The 20435-nt window shown below is 47.0% G+C and overlaps 1 protein-coding gene across 2 annotated transcripts in view; it reads right to left on the bottom strand.

Annotated features, from left to right (window-relative positions):
* Window positions 1–13180, bottom strand: part of BAZ1B (bromodomain adjacent to zinc finger domain 1B) — a 47976-nt gene extending 34796 nt beyond the window's left edge. Inside the window, exons 1-6 of one of the 2 annotated variants that reach the window (XM_021415428.1) lie at window positions 12917–13180; window positions 9243–9359; window positions 7049–7193; window positions 5931–6129; window positions 2119–2240; window positions 1057–1254 (exon numbers count right to left, since the gene is read on the bottom strand). In XM_021415428.1, the coding sequence (XP_021271103.1) occupies window positions 1057–1254; window positions 2119–2240; window positions 5931–6129; window positions 7049–7193; window positions 9243–9359; window positions 12917–13029 (894 nt within the window). In that variant the 5' untranslated portion in view covers window positions 13030–13180. The remainder of the gene's footprint in view (window positions 1–1056; window positions 1255–2118; window positions 2241–5930; window positions 6130–7048; window positions 7194–9242; window positions 9360–12916) is intronic. The other variant, XM_021415427.1, reaches the window with a different exon arrangement.

Raw genomic sequence — 20435 nt, 5'->3', positions numbered from 1 at the left:
GAATGAAAGTGAGGAGAGAGGATTCAATTCTGAATTAATGTAACAGAAATAACACACCTGACAGCATACTTTCAGCATAGAACAGTTTAACCCAGGGTCAGAGACTGATTTCATCACCTCAATTCAGTTTCAGGAATTCAGAAAACCATTTCATTAAGTAAAAAAAATCAAATATAGCACACTTATAAGAACGCAATGTTTAAGTTATGGATAAAATTACCAGAAAACAGCAGCTGAAAAGTTAAAAATTATGTAGCAAAAAAAATTCTGCAGTAGTAATCATAGACAAAGATGGAAGCTCCTAAGAAGGTGCTTATAAGAGCAGACTTAGGTAAAAACAGCATACACATATGTGATCAAGATTGTCAAAAAAGATTTTCTGGCTTCTAGATGTTCACCCTTGGAGGCCTTACTCCAATTTAAGAGTCCTCACTAGCTGTTTAGAGAATTTTTTTTTTTTTTACTAAAGGTGGCACACAAGCCAAATCCACTTATCCAAGCATAACTTCATTCTACAAAAAGTGTTGACTTCTCTTTGAAAGCATCCAGTGTTAAGAAGTTATCATAATTGCAAATTAATGCATCTACAACTTATGCTGTATTGAACTGTCAGTTATACAACAGTTGTTTTGCCAGAACACTAACTTTGGATTAAGAAGTTCTCCAACCACTTCTTGATTTAAAATTCAATCTCTGTGCCGAGTGGGAAACACACTACAGGAAGTGCCATCCCTAACCACAAAGCTAGGGGCCTCTGTAAATCACATGGAAGATGTCAGCTGTGTGTTTTTTCCTTATACCAGAAGCATACCTGGAAAGGTTAAGAAAAGTCAAGTTAGAGTACAGAACAACTTAAATGTTTGATGTGGACCACTGCTTCAGACATGTAAACTATGTCACTCCATAAAAGGTTATGAATAAAAAGAGTAGGCCTTCCTATGCTCTGCATGTCTCTAGAATTTAAGCTTAGGAGCACCAGAACCAAACTGGCATGCTGAAGACTAGTTTGTTACCCATTCCCCACCTTTCAGAGGAGATACTTTTAGGAACTCTTACCTTATGTGGGTCAAGCAAGAAGTCACTAAATTTACTGGGGAGAGAATATTTCTTCACCAACTCATCCTCCACTACCCACGGGGCATTCTCACCAATGCCAGCCCGCAGTGCATTGTGCCGGATGAAGTACCTCAGGATCTCCTTGTTGGGAGGACGCTCTGTACGGACTAAGCTATCTGCTGGTACGTTGCTGATGATCTTAGAGATAAGCAGACATCCTGTTAGCATTTAACTTCTAGACACATTATAGATAGATATCATATGGCTAAAAGGAGCATGGGCTGGTACACTGCTTCACGTCCACAAACTCTTCGACAAAGACTCAAAACAAAAACAGAACTTGCAGAATTGAAATACATAACAGAGACTGGTAGGAGATTCAGTTGGGCAAAAATCCTTAGAAGAGTTAGTTTATGTTGCAGACTTCTTGCCAAAGCCCACTGCTTTACTTGACAACTATGGAAGTCTCTGACCTTTCCTCACATGTGCTTGCTACCAACCTAGACGCTTTTACATGTTATTATTTATTTTGTCTTGAGTTCTTTCTTGATACCAGAGGACAAACTCTGCAAGTGGTATTCATTAAGCTGAGGTCAGTGCTGCTCTATTAAAATAGCAAACAGATGACAGACAAGAAGCATGCAGCAGTGATGTAGCTACACAGAGCTTTCACAAGTGCAGTTACCTGCAATGCTCAGAGAGGTTCCGTTAGAACAAAAAGCAGCAGCTCCTGCTCATTATCAGCACCCTCCACCTCACCACAGTTCATTTACAGCCTGACTAAAGGTTAGACAGGAAACAGCAAGGTCTCTAAAGCCAATGAAGCACTGACTCGCTTCTCTGTGTGGTACCAGGAGATCATCAGGTGTCTCCATGCACAAAACCTAACTATGCATAAGAACAGCAAGAGCAGTCAGCCCTGCTGGCAGCTGCAGACATCTTTCTTCTAACACCTCAACTCCCTCAGGAAGTACTCTGTTATGCCACACAGACATGCAGAGATTATTCAATTAAGCTTTCACATTCATGTTATAACAGAAAGGATTCAAGCAGTCATCTTACCTTGTCTTCGTTTTTCAGCTTGACATCGTATTTGTGGGGCAGGAATTTTGGTGGAACCCACTTCCTTTCTTCCTTTTTCAAAGAAGTGGGAAGCTTCCGAGGAGACCTACGTGCTCGATCATCTGATAAACCAAGACCAGACACTAAATGTCTTAGTATTAGACTTTTAAAGATTCAAATCATAACTGGAACTGTACACCCCCACACCACCCATACAGTCTTTGGTTAACTGTAACATTCGGAAAAACTCCCAAACTGGTTTTCAGAAACATTCTTGAGAAAGAGGAAGAAAATGTAATCCCAAAACAGGTCTGAAATCAGTGACCACATCTATTTTCAAGGAGCATACAGGACTATTTGCACTACTTAAACCCTACAGAACCCTATTCTCCCTACAGAAGCAAAGCTGCAACTACCTCTGGAGAGGCAGAAAACTTGTATGAAGGTTATAAATTGACAATAAGTTTTATAATGTAACCGGTAACCTGCCTAGCAAGCTGCTGCTGAGAGTCTTAATTAGCTGGCTCTGTCTTGCCATATTTTAAATAACTCTACTGCAGGAATTACTGACTCCAAATTAAAGTCACTGTCAATATAATATAATTCTGGCCATTAAGCGACTTCCAGTTATGTGCAACTGTGCATATGAGCTAGTTTAGCTGCGGATTTTAAATATATTCATACAACTTTTAAAAATTATTCTCAGGAGAGATGTAACTGAAAGAGCACAGAAGGAATCGCATCTCCTTGCCAGCTGACGCCAAGTCTATTGTTTCTATATTCAGGTTGCACACTTCATTCTAGACAAAAACCCAAGCTTACAGAAGAAAGCAATCCTCAGATTTTTTTTTTTTAATGCTTGTGGCTATGACTCAATGAAAGCACTAAAGCAAGCCTGACAGATGAGAATAGATGCATAATAAGTACACACAGAATGCAAGTTATAAGATGCTAGATGTAAGTCAGATTTTTCAATATGCGATAGTGATATACAAATTAAGTCCTAAAGCATTTAACCTTCAGCAGTGTTATAGCTTACGTATATCACAACCAATTTCTGCCACCCATCCCTTCCAAAATCAGGAGACTTGGTAAGGTTGATCACGGATGCCAGGGGCTGCCCGCACCGCACACATAAACGTGTAGTTCTTTTCTGCATTACTGATACATTTCAGATAACGCAGCATGAAATTCTCTGTTCCTAGTGCTACTCATTATGGAGGTTTTGCTTAAAAAAAAATCCTTGAATTTTGTAACAGCTATAGTACGCATGAAAAAAGACTAATCATCTCCCCACAAGCTAAGACTTCAATCTGCTGTTATTCCATGCTTATATTAGAAGTCTTGGTAAGTTAACAAATACTAAACTATGTTTTTTCACTCAGCAGCACAACGGAAGTTGCACATAAGACACTTCAAGTTCTGTAAGGGATCTGCTTTTAGATACCTGCTTCAGTGTCTTAACTGGCTGAATGCCTTCTCTGCTGCAAGTGTGTACCACGCATGCTAGACTTATGTTTACAAAGTAACACGGCATTGCTCAGTCCTGGCTCTGACTTTGAAGGACTTGCTCATACAGTTCCCCTCTGCAATACACCTGCAAGTGACCTCTCCTGTGATTTAATACCTACATTCTAGAAATAGGTGTAACTGTACTGAAGCCCACCAAACAGCACCTGGAAATCCAAGGGAGGATGGCAATAAATCACTACACATCCCTTCCTAAAGGGACTTTTCTAAAATGCATACTTGAAATACATTTTTTGATGCGTTGTACTGTAACAAAGCTTACATCAACCACACTACTGGAACCTTGCAAGACATCCATACACTTTTGTCTCCTATTCATCAGTTAATTTGGATCTTCCAAAGCAGTATTAGCTCCACGCACAGCTCAAGCTGCAGAACTTGCCTTCAGTAGCTCATCATCCATGTTCAGGAAAAGCTAACCTTTCGCTTCCGCAGATTTTCCAGATTTCACTTCCTAAGCAACTAAAGACACAAAGCTACTTTAGACTGCACACCTGATGCAATAATTCCTGCATACAAGTGTATTTTTTCCAACTTCTGAAGCATGATAATCTCCCAACCAAAGAGACTGAAGCTCTCTTTCAGCAGAATCCGCAAATTTGACATCAGTGAAACGCTTGGGTTAACTGTGCCCCCTGGTGAGTGCACAGAAAGACACAGCTCCCACATCAGGCGGTTATGCAGAGTCTCATCACTCACCCTTGTTCAGCGACCTCAACGCACATCAACAGTGGTCAAGTATGTAACATGAGAAGGAAAAAGTGGAAGTAAGCATGGCTAGGTGACCTACAGAGGCTGTATGCTGCCTCCTGCAGCTGCAAGTGAGGGAGCACTGCAGGAGCAGGGTCTTTACTACTTCCATAAAAGTATGCTGCAAAAATACAACACTACTGACTCTGGAATATATATTTTGGAATGAGTTTACACCTATGAACAATGTTCTGTTACAACTTGGGATATAGGGCATTACATACCCTTCTAATAAATGCCTATGTACAAGAAGAGTCAGAGCACTCACTGCTTCTACTGATTATCTAATGAGACAGCTGGCAGGGTTTATCTTCTACTGAAAGGGAAGGACAGCCCCAGTTTACAAGCAGGCAACTGAAGGCAGGTCAGACAAGAAGCTGAGTCATGGCCTGAGAGAGATGCAGAGATCCCTGCTCCTGCCACGTTCCCCCACAGAGCTATGCCATGCTGCAGAGTAACGCTACCGGCCTCCATAGGACTGCAGCTGAATGCAGCTGGTTGGAGCACTGCACGCCACTGAACAAAATATTATGGTGGTCTTTATGAAACATCCCAGCCTAAAAAAGCTGCTGTAAATCAAAACAGTTTGTAACTTTTTCCAGTACAAATCAGAAACAGTTGACAATTATTAAGCTCAGGAACAGAGCTTGGAACAACTTGTATTCTGCTCCTGATTTTGCAGTTAGCTTGCTGCGCTGCCTTCCGACTTTCCCCTTCTCTGTAGTAGAGGAGGCTGTACACCTTGCTTAGATGTTGGACTGTTTACAACAGGAAGCAGTTTATCACATTTTTGCGATAAAACATTAAGTTTATCCAGATTACTACTATGCCACGGATTTTCCTGGCTTGGGTTAACAAACACACTCCGGTATCTGTTATGGAGTCCTATAATTCCATTTCTAAAAAGTTATACAGGACATGAAACTATTTTGTTGTTCTTTTGTTTGCTTTTTTTCTTTCAATCAAACCTTTTCAGAGTCAACATTTGGACATCCACTGCTTTATCTACAGCAAGGAGAAACAGATACAAGAACAGGGAGCAATACTTCAAAACACATCTTATCTTCAATCCTTTGAAAAGAGTTTAGTATGTATGTTCCTGCATGAACTTTGATTCATCATTTGAAAATTGGAGCAGGGAAAAACCAATAAAATATTTGCTTTTTACATCAAACGGGGACATGGAAAAAAAAAAAGAGCTTCTCTGATAGCAGAAAGAAAACAAGAACTCTTCTCTGATCACAGAATGACAGAGATGGTTTTCCAAAGGATGGAATAGGGACACTGCAGGAGAATTTTATGATTCTGCATCAACTTCTCCTGAGTTCCCCTCACCCTTTTCAACATGCTTGTTATACTTTCAAACCTTATACATTTCACACGTAGCATTCTGTATTACACCTTTGAAATGTTGAATGTTTTCCATTTTCAAATAAGCAAGCCAATAGCACTGATGACACCACTAACAAAGAAAATTTCAGGATCTTGATCACACAAGCTGTTTCCTACTGGCACGCTGTTTTACTACTTACTCATACTTTCCCTCCTGTTGTCTTCCTCCTTCAGGATAGACTCCTTCTGATTGTCCTGGGCTGCCTGGCTGGAATTCTCTTTATCACTGGATGGGGAATCACAGGCTCCTTCAGATTTCTTTTCAGAGGCCTCTTCATCGACTTTCTCCAGGGGATGTATTTTCACAACTTTTACAGGCAGCATTTTTTCCTTACCAACCTGCATCAGAATATTAACAAGAACTAAACTTGAGCAAGACATGTGAACAAATGAGCTCTAATGCTATGAGAAGGCAGAAAAAAGTCACACCACTGAAAAGAAAAACAATTCACAATAAATAAATAAAAGGGCTTGTAAACTGTGGTTTGGCAGAACACTTAATCAATGCCTGACTGAGAGAAGCTCATCATCTCTCTCATGAAACAACTGCAAGATTTCCCCTCCTACTCCTATCTGGAGACTCTGTACAAAGCCTTAAGAACAAGAACTGCCAACCCACAAGTTACTCCCGCATTCACAATGTTGCCTTCTCAGTCTAAGGAAGGAGTCACTTTAGTAGCTCCAGAAGAGAGAATACATCCTAAACAGATTGCTAGCAGAAAACAGTTTTTCCATCACTTTCCCTATTTTAAGTAAGTTAAAGTTTTCCCCATCAATCCTAGTTTTGGAGGGATTTTTCTATTTATTAGAACATCATTAAATACATCTAAGCCATTGACTTCAACCTACATCAGTTTAAGACTCTCTCTTCTTCTGGGAACACATTACGTGAAAAGGTTACAGCAGATTATAAAGTGTTAATTAAAACAAATATGTATTTTTGTATATATTTAAATATATATACACAGAGCATCACATACTTAAGCTGCATAACAAAAGTATCCTCATTTTCCTCATGCACACACAAGTCAGTCCTTTTTCTTGAGATGTCAGTATGGGGCATCCATACTCTTCTGTTTATAGAACTGTTTTGCATTTGAGAGCAGGTGCTGTCGCTGGGCTTCCACAGAAAAGAATTCCTCACCATCTTTCTGATAATGCAAGAAACCAATCTATCCTCACCCACTCCTTCTGCCTTAAGATATCCCAGATCAGCTCTGTGCAAAAGCAGGGGATCAAATAGAAAACACATCCTTACCTCAAAGTCACACTCCTCTCCCACTGCAAATTTGGTCATGATCTCCACCCAAGCGGCATCCACCAGCTTCTCCAAAGATACCGTGTTGTGGTGAACTATTTCCAGCACCGGTTTCTCATACCAGATGGGGAACTCCTCCTTCAAGCTGAGCAAGGGCACAAGAAGCTTTCATTATTCAGAGTCTAAAAGCCAAAATGCAAAGCAGTCTCCCATTTTGCAATTTCAGGAGCAGACGCAGCAAGGACAATGTTCTAGGCAGATGCCACACTAGAATGCAGAGACAGAAGAGTTTTTTCAGGCACTCCTTTCCATGTCCAGCCCACAAAGTGTTAATTGGCATGACAACACTAATTGTACTTGTCCTTCCCAGAAGGAACGTTGTAAGGAATTCTGGGAAGAGCAGTACTGCTGGTAAACCCTTTCCTGCTAGTAATTATTGCCTCCCAATCTGATGTCAAATACACTCCAAGACTTTGTTATTATTCTGGGACCTGTTCAAGATTTTTGCTTCCAAATAAAAAGATGATGCTGGTAAACATTTAGAGTTTCCTTCTTCCCAAATGCTGGGCCTACAAACTCCTAACACGCAAAGGCGGCAAAGGCAGGCTTACACAATCTCATCTTTCCAGAGGAAAATGTTTTATGTGCTTCATCACACCAAGATCTCACAACTTTTTCAAAGAGGAAAAAAAAACTGTTACAAGTTAACTTGATTAATTTATTTTCTAACAGGTCAAGTCCATTAATTGATAGTACTGAGAATGGTATCGTGTAAAGCTTTATGGGCTGCATATATTGCAAAAAAAAAAAAAAAATCAGATCTGTTTCATGTTAGTTTAAGAAGGAACAAAATGCTCCACTTTTTCCAAAGATCTTTTCAGCTTCCTCTGCTCTGTTTGCTGTTCTGCAACTACCACCATCAGATTTATCCCCTTAGCAAACTAAATGATCTTGGTTTTTTTTTCCTGTCAGCAGCCACTAAACAGCTTTTAGTCCCGTTTCAGAGACGCATACAAAATTTCATTTCATCAAATCTTCTTTTCCCCCAACATCTAGAGAGACTACAGCTAGAAGTTATTGATAAATCTTTCATTTACATTTTGTTTCTCTTTTTTTTTTTCCCTGAAAGTGCCCAGCCAATTCAACCTCACCACCCAACTGAACGTGATGTTTGCCAGCTGCACGCCCTCCTCTTGAGCAGAAACACTGGTGAGGAAGGCTGGGTGACAGCAGTACTTCAAGCTCCACTGAAACCAGGACGAGCGGGAAATAGGAAACCTATTTGTTGTTGTTTAAGAATGTGTTTAAACCTTAAATTATGGGGAATTTCTCCTCAAGCTGAAGCTATCAGCTCTTCCACTAATGAATCAGAAATTTGGACTCTTCACCAAAAGACACAGAAGTTTTCCTGCCTTGGCTGGTACCACTGACTATCTGCCCTGTTCAAATCCAGGCAAAAGAAGTCACAAATTTAAGTCATCAGTTTGCAGAACAGAGAAACATGCCCTCGGTCTGGCATTGCTCATATAATTTATTTCATGCGTACCAAACTACAGATGTGACTTCAGCCAAGGGCAAGTACCTTTATAGACAATTCTCTTGTGGCGCTAGGGTTGTGCTGGGTCTTGACCAAGGACTCAGGGCTATGCTGTGCACTAGAAGGGCACGTCAGAAACATGCTAACAAGGAGGAACACTGTTAGTATGAACAAAGTAATTGTTCCTGCTGTTTTCCCCTTGTTCTCTATCATTTCGAGTAGATGCCCAAATGCTTATTCCGAAACAGCTGAATGACCCATTCCACCACAGATCTGCCAAAAATAATTACAGCCGTGGATCTCACTGATGGGAAACAATCAAACAGCACCTTGCTGCATTTTTACATCATGAATTTTTTTTCCCCCCCTCTCACTACGAAGAATTCCCATTACTCAGGGAGCTCTAAAACACACCAAGTACCATACACTGAACTGAGTTCAAGCAACAGCAAGATACAGCAAAGAAGTACATTACTGACCTGTTTTAGCAATGGCATCAAATTTGGATTTTGCTTTTGACTCCAGAAGCCCCAGACCTACTGTCAGGCAGCAGGAAGCCAGCCACCTCCCAACACAGCACCCACATCTCCCTGCACATCCCCTGCTCTGCCCCAGTGCCCGCACACAGGCACACACCAGCTTTGCATGGGTACTCACAGCTCAGCAACTTCCTGCTCCTCCTCCCAGGCTTCTTTGTGTGTCAGCTGGCTGCTTCCTGTGCTCTTACACGTCCATATTCGCTCGCTGTATCGCTCCAACCGTGCTTCATACTCTCTGTAGCAGCAGCAGCTCAGGAAAACAGGAGTTATGCAGCAGGCAGCACCGCCACAGTAGCACAAGACAATCTTATTCAATTAAACTCTGAGTGCATAAAGGCCACATTACAGCAAGGTTTGACCCTGCTTCTGTGCCACACTAGATCTGAGAGATTTCAGACTGGGATGTACCAGGGCTCTCTGTAGCCTGTCCTCTTCTGCACTGCCCTACAGAAAGTGCACACCACCAATTCAGCTGAGGAATGCACCAGGAAATACGTGTGGCTGAGCACTTCTTGGGTCCACAGAGATTCCAGCTTTCCCAGGCCAACTTGCGAGGAAGCAGCTCCAGCACCACGGGCACACACAGGAGGCATGGAAGGACCCTTGCTGCCTACCTGTCTGCTGAGAACTGCTACTCCAATGCCTTATGGGCAGTCATGCACATACACACTGCTTTCTACAGACTGCACAGGCACAACCATCGGAAAACGTAACGCAGTGTAAAACCTTACCCATTCACCCTGTGACAGCCTGTTCACTTGCTATATCCTTTTGTCTTTGTTTGTTTGTTTGCTTTGTTTGGTTGGATGTTTTGGTTTTTTTCCTTTTGTTTTTGTTTTTAAGATTTGCATTAGTAAGGCAAAACACAACTCCAACAAACCCAATTCTCCTGGGCATTTCTCCCCAGCCCTGAGGGAAGCAGAAGGAGGTACAGAAGTGTGAGCACTGCCAGGCAGCTGTACAGACACAGCCCAGGGGCAGCTGCTGCTGCACGCAGCGTTCTCTCTGCCTGCTGCATACTGTACGTCCACAGAGCAGCCCTGCAGTTAGCCCAGCTCACGACAGTCACACTGATGGTGTTTCCCAGTGTTCCCTGACTGTGGCCTCCTGCCTGCAAGGTACCACAACCAGGCCAAAGGGTGATTTGAGCACCTCTCTGCAGTGATATCAAGCTGCAAAAATTAAACAGGAAACCAGCAACCCTGCATGTAACACGGCAATTGACCACTTTAGCAATGACCAACTTAAAACCATAACTCTGCTCTTTCCTATGCCTTCTCCATAAGAAGGGAAGCCAGCCCAGCCCTCACTGGCAGGGATGCGAACAAAGGCAGATCAGCTCCCAGCTCCCTCCTGCACTGCACATCCCTCTGCTCCTTCTGCACATCGCAGGCACACAGACACCCACCCTGCCACCGCGGGGCAAGCACAAAGGCAAACAGCAGGAGAATGTTTTTGCAAAGTTCACTATAGCTCAAACTTTCCACTACATGCACACTGTCTGCCCTTTCCACTTGGACTGGAAACAAACGCAGTGCACTTCGGACTATGCAGCAGGTCTGGCGCTGGGCTGCACATGGGATGTCCCAGGAGCACAGAGCTAGAGCTGCCACAAACCTCAGCATGATCATAAATAACCAACCCTGGACACAGTTCCATGCAATCACTCCCCAGAAAGCTGTAACACACACGTTGCATGAAACAAACTATCTTCAGTTTGTTTCACAGCAACCATCACTTAGATGTTGAAAGCCAGAGAACAAAGCTAAATTAAAAAACAAGAGACCATCTCAAAGAAAAATGTTTTAAAGCAAATGAGCTGACCACTGCACAAGAGGAGCGTTATGCAGATAGTTCACTCCTTCCTTGGTTAGTGGAACTCTCCCAGAAATGAATATGAACTCCAGAATAGCTTAACAGCATCATAATTGGCCCCATGTGTACCAGCTAAAGAGGCATACTCCCAGGAGTGCATTTAGGAAGCACAGCTCCTGGGGTGGCGGGCAAAGCCTTCCTACAGTTACAGAGCATGGCATGATCACATTTCAGTACTACCATCCCTCAGCCAGACCTCAACTGGTTGATATCGCATGGAAGATGTAAATTACAGCCTTTAACGTGCACACAAAATGCAGCCTGATTGGTATTTTCTCTGCTGCTTACTGTACAAACTGAAGATGGGTGCAATGGCAGCAGGCTTTGCTTGGGAAGGAGACCAGCAGTGCTCCCAGAACAGCCCCTGAGGGTGCTTTGCCTGGCACAGCCACGCCAGCCCAGGGTCAGCCCTCCTGGCTGCATCCCCTCACACTGCCCGAGTGGTTTCACACACAGCAGCCAACACACTCAGGGAGATGACCTGGTCAACAGAACTCTGTATTTTGACATCAAGCCCTCAGCACACACACCACACACAGTTGGCTTTTCCAGGTGCAGGATGAAGTAACAGGACAAGCCCATCCCACACATGACATAGGAAGCATTTATCTGCTCCACACCCCACGTGATCCCAGCAGTCCCTGCAGAAGTCCGGCAGCAAGGAGCCCATCTCAGCTGCCAGTACTTTGCCCACACTATGCCCACTCACTCTGGGCACCGCAGGCTTCACCTGACACCAGGTACCATGGGCAGCATGGTTCCTCTTAATGGGTTTTCAGGGGTTTGGCTGCAGAACGAAGCCACAAAGAAACATCACAACCAAATAAATCCCTAAGTGAAGGACAACTCTACCCATCTGCCCGCTGCTCTCCAGCACCTTAACGCTCACTCACAGGACAGGCGTGTCTCCTCACATTTACCAGAAAACTCCCATTTTTTCACAATTCCCATTTTTTCTTCACCCTAATCTACAGCTTCAAATTCTAAAGAGTCTTACAGAACACACTGCCATTCACAGACCTCACTCACAGATGTGCACCACAGGAGCCCGCGTGGAGCAAGCGCTGACCCATTGCTTTTCCACTTAGGCAAAGCCCAGGAGACCCCATCTCGCAGAGCCCCAGCACCCCCGAACACAGCCCTGCCGCAGCCAGTGCCGGGGCTCCCTGGGGCCAACAGAACCCCACCTGCCCTCATGGGGAACCGCCTCCCTACAGCCTGCACTCGTTTGCAGTTCTCTCTTCCACTTTTTACCTAGCTTCTATCACACACATTGCCAGCAGTGTAAGACAGAAACCCAGTGTTAGTTTCTCTTTTTAGCCCTGTGACGTCTCTCTGGCGACGTGAACTTTCCAGAAGGCGCTGAGCCGGCAGTCCCCCGTGCCCCTCCACGAGCTCGGCGCTCCGTGGGCTTCCTCCTCCCCCTCCTCGGGCTGCCACTGCTGCGCCCCACGCACGGCACCGTGTCAGAGCTGCGCCTCAGGGCCGGGTCTGCTCGACAGCAAGAGAAATTAAACTCTTCCCGATTCTTCTCGCCCGCTTCCTTAAGGAGAACGAGAACGGGTTTTTCGTTTTTTTCTTTCTTCCAGCTGCTTTTTTTTTTTCCTCCAGCTTTCTCAGTTACAAACTGAACGTCTGAATTGCCCAGAGCTGCGGCTGCCCCATCTCAGCGGTGCCCGAGGCCGCGGACGGAGCCCTGGGCAGACGGACCTCGGGAGGGCCCGCAGCAGGGACCAGAGCTCCCTCATCCCGCAGTAACGCGGCCCTGCCCCGTGCCCCACACCGGCCCGTGAGGACCGTTCGCCTCCTTCGTCCCGTGCGGCCCGGCACAACCTCCCGGGGCTCCCCCCGCGCCCGCAGCTGAGCAGGCCGGAGGCAGCCGCCAACCCCCCCTCCCCCTCCAAGCTGTAAGGATACTCGCGGGTGCGGAAAGCCTCCTGTGTGTGCGCGATGATGAAGCGCTCCCCCGGCTCCCCCGGCGGCAGCGGCTTGGCAAGCGGGAAGGGCTTGCGGCCCAGCAACGGCGCCATGGCGGCGGCGGCCGCCGGATCCGCGCGGTGACGCCGGGCCCGGGCGGGAGGATTGAAAAATGGCGGGAGATTCCCCTCCCCCTGCCGGGCGGGCGGCGGGCCCGGCCTGCCCGCGCGCACCCGAACCCGCCTGCCGCCCCACACCGCCCACCTCCGCCGCCCCGAGAGCCTATTGGAAGGCGGCAGGCGCCGCTGCCTTCCGATTGGCCGATGGACCCGCCAATCGCGCCGCCTCGCCCCGCCCACCGGCGCAGCAAGCTACCTTGCGCCGCGCGCAAGGTGAGAGGTCGCGTTATGTAAGTGGCGGGGAGTGCGGCGCCATTTTGTGGCTCCGTTATCCGCCCGCCCCCTCCCCCCGGCGGCCAATGGGGGCGCGCCGCCAGCCCCCGCCCATCCGGGTACCGCGGCGCGGCCGGGCTTTGTCCTCCGCGCTCGGCTCATTCTCCCACCTCACCTTTCCCCCCGCTGCGCTTCAGGGAGCCGCGGCGCGCGGGGCATTGTGGGAAGGTGGCAGCCGCGCTCTGTGGGGTTGTCAGTCCTTCCACCCAGCGGGCTGTGCCGCCCGGCCCGTGGAGCTGTCCCCTGACAGAAGCTGCCCCACTACAGCCACAAGCGCAGCAGCTGCAGCCCCTCTCAGGGTCCAGGAGCGCAGGGCCCTGCGCACTGAGCGCGCGTGGGTGCTCCCAGGTCCCCGCTGCCTCGTGGTACACAGTACGGCGGTTCCGTGCGTGCTGCTTTAGGATAAGAAGCAGCCTTGATGAATTGCTGTGTGAGATAAGTGCAGCACCTCCCTCCACGCTAGACCTGGCTGCTGTCCAGGTTGACATTATCAGAGAACTGTAGGGGCAGGGAGGGACCTGTAGAGATTATCAAGTCCAGCCCCCCTCGGTGCAGTTCCCTTAGCAGGTCGCACAGGAAGGCATCCAGACGGGTCTCGAACGCCTCCAGAGAAGGAATCGCCCGCACCTCTCAGCAGCTGTTCCAGGGCTCTGGCACCCTCACAGCAAAGTTCTTCCTCGTGTTGGTATGGAACCATCTGAGCTTGTGCTTGCTGCCCCTTGTCCTGTCACTACACTCCACAGAAAAGAGCCTGGCCCCATCCGTTTGTTGTGCATCTCTGCTGAAAAAGCACTGCATGAAGTATGGGGGTTAGTGCTTTATTGTAATGGTTTCCTCCAGCACTGAGAGAATAGCAACTAACAGCAAGGGTCCCCTCGTCCTCATCTTGCTAGCCATCAGCCAAAGCACTCAGAAATAAAGTGCTCCCTATATGCCAGCATCTGGGGCTCTAACCAGGCCCCTAAAGGTGAAACGTCTCTGCCTCCACAGGCCAACCAATTCTTAGCCTATCTGGTCTGGTTTTTGGCCATCTGGCTCCAGCAAAGCCTCTGGGAAAGGACAGGAAAAATACGTGAAAGAAATGTAAATCGCGATGCCACTTCCTTAAAAGTTAATGTGATTGTTTTCAGAAGTGATCTTTTAGATTGATATGTAAGGACTGTGTAACTAGCTAAATAGAAGATTACAATTTATTGGAGGAGGAGAAAGGTTCATGAGAAATGGAATCAGTTCTAGGGAACAAGTTTCTATTAAGGCATCACGTGGTGTGCAAGATTGGGAGCATATGAGTGCAGAGTCAGGCAGGATGGTCAGGAGTTTGATTCAGAGCAATCAAAGCAGTGCAGAGTACAAACTCTTGAAATGAAGAAACTTTCAAATAAAAAGTCATTTGGCTGGAAAGAACAGGAGAAGAGCCTGGATGCTTTTGTGGATCACAACATGACTAAAGGCCATGCCTGTGATGTGGCTTGAGTTATGTTGGATGTGGTATTTGCAGAAGGCAGTATGTGTGACACTGCAGCTCTCATCTCTGCAGCCCCATTCTGATGACCAGGCGTGGGTGTGAGGATTGCAGACTGGAGCAGCTGTGGAGAGTGGATCAGAGCAGCAAGGAGGCCACGAGGCAGCAGAGCTGGAAGTTTGCCAAATGTTGCAGCATTTAGGTACGGTCAGAGGATATCAATTCATGTTTAAATCCAGAGATTGAACTGTTGAAGAGCAAGCAGCTCCCTTGTATAATTCATTCAAAATAATTCAATACCATCTTTCAGAGTATCTGCGCAGTTCCTGTGTCTGCAGCTCCTGCTGAGCACAGCAAGTGAGCTGTGTTCGTGGCTATCACCCTGCTGTTGGCTGCCTTCCTCTTGCTGCTGTAGCTGTCACTAAGTGGCTGCTTTTGCTGCACCTACTCCTGCAGTCGCTTTGCAGTGGTTTTGCCTCCAAAGGGTGCTGTGTTTCCCATCAGTGGGCTGCTGATCAACATATGCATCTCCTCCAAGCATTCAGATATTTCCCTCTGTAGACTTCTCTTCTCCGGCCCAGCCTCGAGCCTAGACTAACCCCACTACAGATTTCCAGAGCACCTGCTGCTGGGGCTGAGCACCTCTATGCTGAGGAAGTGGCACTGTCCTCTGAAACGTATGCTCTCGTACAGATGAGGAAACCCAGCGTGTTGCACGGCTGTGCCCTGCTGACTCACAAGCACATCAAGCAGCCAGAAGCTTGTGTCAGTCAATGGTGCAATGGATTTTTGCACCCTTCTAGGTGCAGGAGTCACTTTGCTGCACTGCAAAGAGCCTTCCTGGTTACCGTCACTGTAAAACGGTTGTGCTTCTCCTGACCCTTGCAGTGCCAGTTCCCCACTTCCTTAGCTCAAATGAAGACATGCCGATTCCTTATGTGTATTCTGCAAGGTATGCTTAGCAGCAGTATTAGCCCTCACATATTCCCAACGCATTTGAAATTGCATTTTGTTCTCATATGAAACCATACTGATGGCTCTCCCCTATTTTAGCTGCACTCTGCAAAGTGACCCTCTGTGAAGCTGAGCCATGAGTGGAGCTTTCCCATGTTCTTTTTTCTGTATTTATTTTTTCACTCAAACTGAACACTGCTTTGTTTTTTGTTGTTGTTGTTGTTGTTGTTTGTGGTTGCTTTTTTCTTCTTCAAAATCTTTCCCCACAGTAATTTCCAAGTTCCTTAGCAGTCAAATTTCCTTCTCCAGTGGAAGTCCTTTTGCATGCCGAGCTGAAGCACTTTCAGAAGTGCTCACATACAGAACTCAGATTGTCCTCTGGGATGCCACTTCTTGTCCCTCGCTCTCCTTTTAGGACAAAGACTTGCTTCTGTTATCCCAGCAGGGAGAGTGCAGATGTGGGACAAGAATTAAGACAGTTGATCGTTATGTGTTCTGCACCCACACAAAATTTGTCATCTGAAGGCTTCCAAGTCCTTCCTATTGCCAAGCTGTGGTGCAGCCCCATGCAAGGAACCCACTGGAAGTGGCACTGAACAGACTGGGCTGTTGCTTTTTCTGGGCTTGGTCTTTTTCTGAGGACCTCCCCTGGCACCAGCATGTCATCAGGAGCTGCTGCTCCCTGCCAGCCTGCGGGGCTGCCTGCAGTGCTGATGCTTGGCAGCTTTGTGCCAGCACCATTAATCTGCAGCTCTCTAAGCTCTTGACAGCTATTGAGTTAATTAAAGTTTACACTCTCCCTTTGGACTGAATGAGCTAAAGCCCATTTTGGTTTGATGGAGATCTTTTCAGTGGTGTTCACTTATAGCCTGGCTCTCAGGAACACAGAGGCCTTTTCCCATCACTCTTGTGGTATGAAAAGACCATGGAGGGTTTGTAACTCACCGTTAACTTCCCTGGGTGTGATGAAGGAGATGATTAATCAGATATATTGCCACAGATCCATGTTACCTGTTTTAAGCTGCTGCCAAGTGCTCCCATTAGTTGCTTTGTGCTGCACCTCACTGTAAGCCAAGGTATCAGAAGATGTCAATTTTCTGTTCCTGCAAAAGTATGTATAAAAAAACTTTATGACTGCTTAAATGCAAATCTGCAGCTTTTATTTCTGACAGAGAAGTCTCTGGGTTTCTATGGAAGATATTATGGTGATTAACAGAAGTCAGCTTATTTTGATACTTTCATGGCTTCTCCTGTTACTTCTGTTCCTTAATGATCCCTATGATGTATAAATGAAGCTATCCTATCTAGTGGCTCAAACTTAATAAGAAATGCTGTTCAGTTCAGGGTAAGTCGCAACAGCTCTGATGGCCACGAGAAGAGCAGTCCTGAGGCAAAGCTCAGGCCTCCGCCCTGTCTCCAGCCACAGGAGCCCACTCTCAAGGCTGCTTTTTGCCCCATCCCTCTGCTCCTGGCCAGCTGTGAGGCACCCATACCTCTGTGCCCCTGCCCATACAGGTGTGGAGTTTGGCACATGTGGACATAAGAACTGGGACTAGCGCTTGAGTGACAGATCCAAAGCTGTTATCCATTTCTGTAACATCTAAGAGCATCAGTATCATGCCCTTCACAGGGGAAAATGTATATACCAGATTATTTTAATAGAATGACAATCCCATAATTTCTGCTAGTGGAGTGGCAGAAACAGTTAACTTCACAGGGCATGTGTATTGTTTGTAGTCTTTCATCTGGAGGGATGGGCCCTGGTAGTGGTGAACGGAGTTCCATTCAGCTGGTGGCTGGTCACCAGTGGTGTTTCCCAGGGGTCAGTTTTGGGGCCAAATCTGTTTAGTATCTTTACTGATGATCTGGATGGTGTGATTGAGTGCACCCTCAGTAAGTTTGCAGATGACACCAAGTTGGGAGGAAGTGTTGATCTGCCTCAGGGTAGGAAGGCCCTGCAGAGGGACCTGGACAGGCTGCTCAGTGGGCTGAGGCCAATGGGATGAGCTTCAACAAGACCAAGTGCTGGGTCCTGCACTTGAGTCACAACAGCCCCATGCAGCACTACGGGCTTGGGGCAGGGTGGCTGGAAAGATGCACGGAGGAAAAGGATGTGGGGATGTGAGCTGATAGGTGCTGACCGTGAGCCAGCAGTGTGCCCAGGTGGCCAAGAAGGCCAACGGCATTCTGGCTTGTGTCAGCAATAGTGCAGCCAGCAGAGCAGGAGCTGACCGTCCCTCTGTACCGGCCCTGGTGAGGCAGCACCTCAGTGCTGTGTTCGGTGCTGGGCCCCTCACTGCAAGAAAGACACGGAGGCCCTGAAGTGTGTCCAGAGAAGAGAACAGAGCTGTGAGGGGTCAGGAGCACATGGCTGATGGGGAGCGGCTGAGGGAGCTGGGATGAGTCAGTGTGGAGCAGAGGAGGCTCAGGGGAGACCTCCCTGCTCCCTACAACTGCCTGAAAGGAGGTGGTGGTGAGGGGGGTTCGGCCTCTGCTCCCAGGTAACAGTGACAGGATGAGAGGTGATGGCCTTAAGTTGCCAGGCTGGATATTATGAGAAATTTCTTCTCCAAAAGAGCAGTGCTGCACTGGCACAGCCTGGCCAGGGAGTGGTGGGGTCCCTGTCCCTGGAGGTGTTCCAGAACCATGGGGATGTGGCACTGAGGGATGTGATTATGGGCATGGTGGGGGTGGGTTGGGGTTGCACTTAGTGATCTTAGTGGTCTTTTCCAACCTTAATGATTCTATGATTCTATGAAGCAGAGAGATCTGTGCTTTAAGTATCCTTTGACATGCAGAAATCAGCTGAAAGTATTTTTAAACAGTTGTTTAGTGGGCTGGAGATTTTGGTAATGCTTTAATGCCCAGCACTGGATGCAGCTACAAAGGCATCTCTCTCTCCCTCCACCAGATGCAATTCAGAGATCAAACAGCATGCTCAGAGAAAGGAGATGGTATTTTCCTGACAGCAGAAATCAGATCTGACCTGGATGCTTTTGTGGTGCCAGAGAGGTCCCAGGTGCATGAGCCCATGGGCTTCCTGCCTTCCTGCTACCGCCTCACCACACCACAGAGTGGGATTAATACATTAATAGACCACTACTAGAAAGAAAAAAGCTTTATTATGTTTATGCTTGCCCTTATTTACTGCTACTACCAGAGCTGAGATAAATGCCATAAATCCAGTGGTGAGTTTAGGAACTGCTGTCGAGGTTCTCATTACTTCTGTGAGATGCTGTAGGAGCTATAGGAGTTATTTTCAAAGCAGTGGGGTCACAGCTGGTGGAAGAGAATGGCATGGTGCATCTGGTAGGCCTTGCCTTCATTGCTTGCAGCTTTGTCAGACATCAGCTGCTTGTGTTAGAGTTCCTTGCATCTTGTACCTGCCTCCTTGGGCTGCAGGGGAAGGTGAGGAGGAGGAAGCATGGGTTCAATGAGTGCCGGCAAGAGGTGGGATCTTGGGTGCCAAGGCACAGCACGGCTTGGGCCAGGAAGGCAGAGCCCATGGGGAGGCGGGGAGATCTGCAGCCCTCTGTTCCCCATACTGGGTCATGCCTCCATCCCTGAACCCACCACGGCCACATATTCTTGACCACATGACATCAAAATTATTTGGGGATGGTTTTCAGGGGCTGTTGCAGTGCGAGTTTCCTGGCTGCCCAGGAGATGGCAGTCCTGCATTCGGACAACATGCGCAAGCAGTCCCCGCATGGGCCAGACATTCACTGAAGAAGGAAACCCAAGTCCTAGCCTGCATGTTTGGCTCCGCTGGGGAGGAAAACGACTCTGTCTGCAGTGACTGATGGTCCATCCTGTTCTGAGCTGAAAAAGAGACACTGCTGCTGGGAGGTTCATCCTGGATGCACAGCTCTGGATGCACAGCCCTTCACAGAGACTGCTGGAGATAAGCAGCAACAGCTTGGGATCTAGTTCTCATCATCCTCCTACTCTACTGTACTGGTGAGGCCATGCCAGTGCTACATACAGTGGGAAATTTAGGATTACTGCAGTTTGTCTTTGCTCTTACAGATTAGGAAGCACTAAAATTTCTCTTATTTGGATTTCTTTGATGTTTGCAAGGCAAAAAGTTGAACCTATCAAGGTAACCCGTGGTTGAAGCAATCTCTGTTCTTTCTCAGCAAGGTACAAGTAACCAATGTCCCAGCCAACGCCACCTCCATGGGCACAAGCTGATGTGTCCCACCTCGCAGGTTCCTGTCCTGGGCTGCAGCTTCAAAATTCCTCTTCCTTTTATTCATCTGCTCAAAAAAAGCAATCAGCGTTAGTGTTAGTGAGGTGGAGCTGCACAGAGCAACTGCAAGGAGACTTCAAATGGCAAGTATGCTGCAAATAGGGCTGGTACTTGTGGAGACAGCTGCGCTCAGTGGGTGTTGACCAAAAAGAGCATCTTCTCAGATGAGGAGTTCCATGGCAAGAGAAATCAGCAAGGGAAACAACTGACTTTCAAAGCAAGAATGAAAACTAGTCAGGACTATTTATAGAGTAAAAAAAGGACTTTGTAGTGGAAAAGGCTGTCGCAATGCTCTGCTCAGTGGTGCAAGGAGGGGCGGTGGCAGTCATGCTGCAGAGCTATAAGATCCCTTGGGAAATGAGACCTCTTCATCCCTTTCCTCTTTAAAATCACAAAAGC

Source organism: Numida meleagris, chromosome 18 (assembly GCF_002078875.1).
Source record: "Numida meleagris isolate 19003 breed g44 Domestic line chromosome 18, NumMel1.0, whole genome shotgun sequence".
Taxonomy (NCBI): Eukaryota; Metazoa; Chordata; class Aves; order Galliformes; family Numididae; genus Numida; species Numida meleagris.
This window is presented reverse-complemented; position numbering and strand designations above follow the sequence as displayed.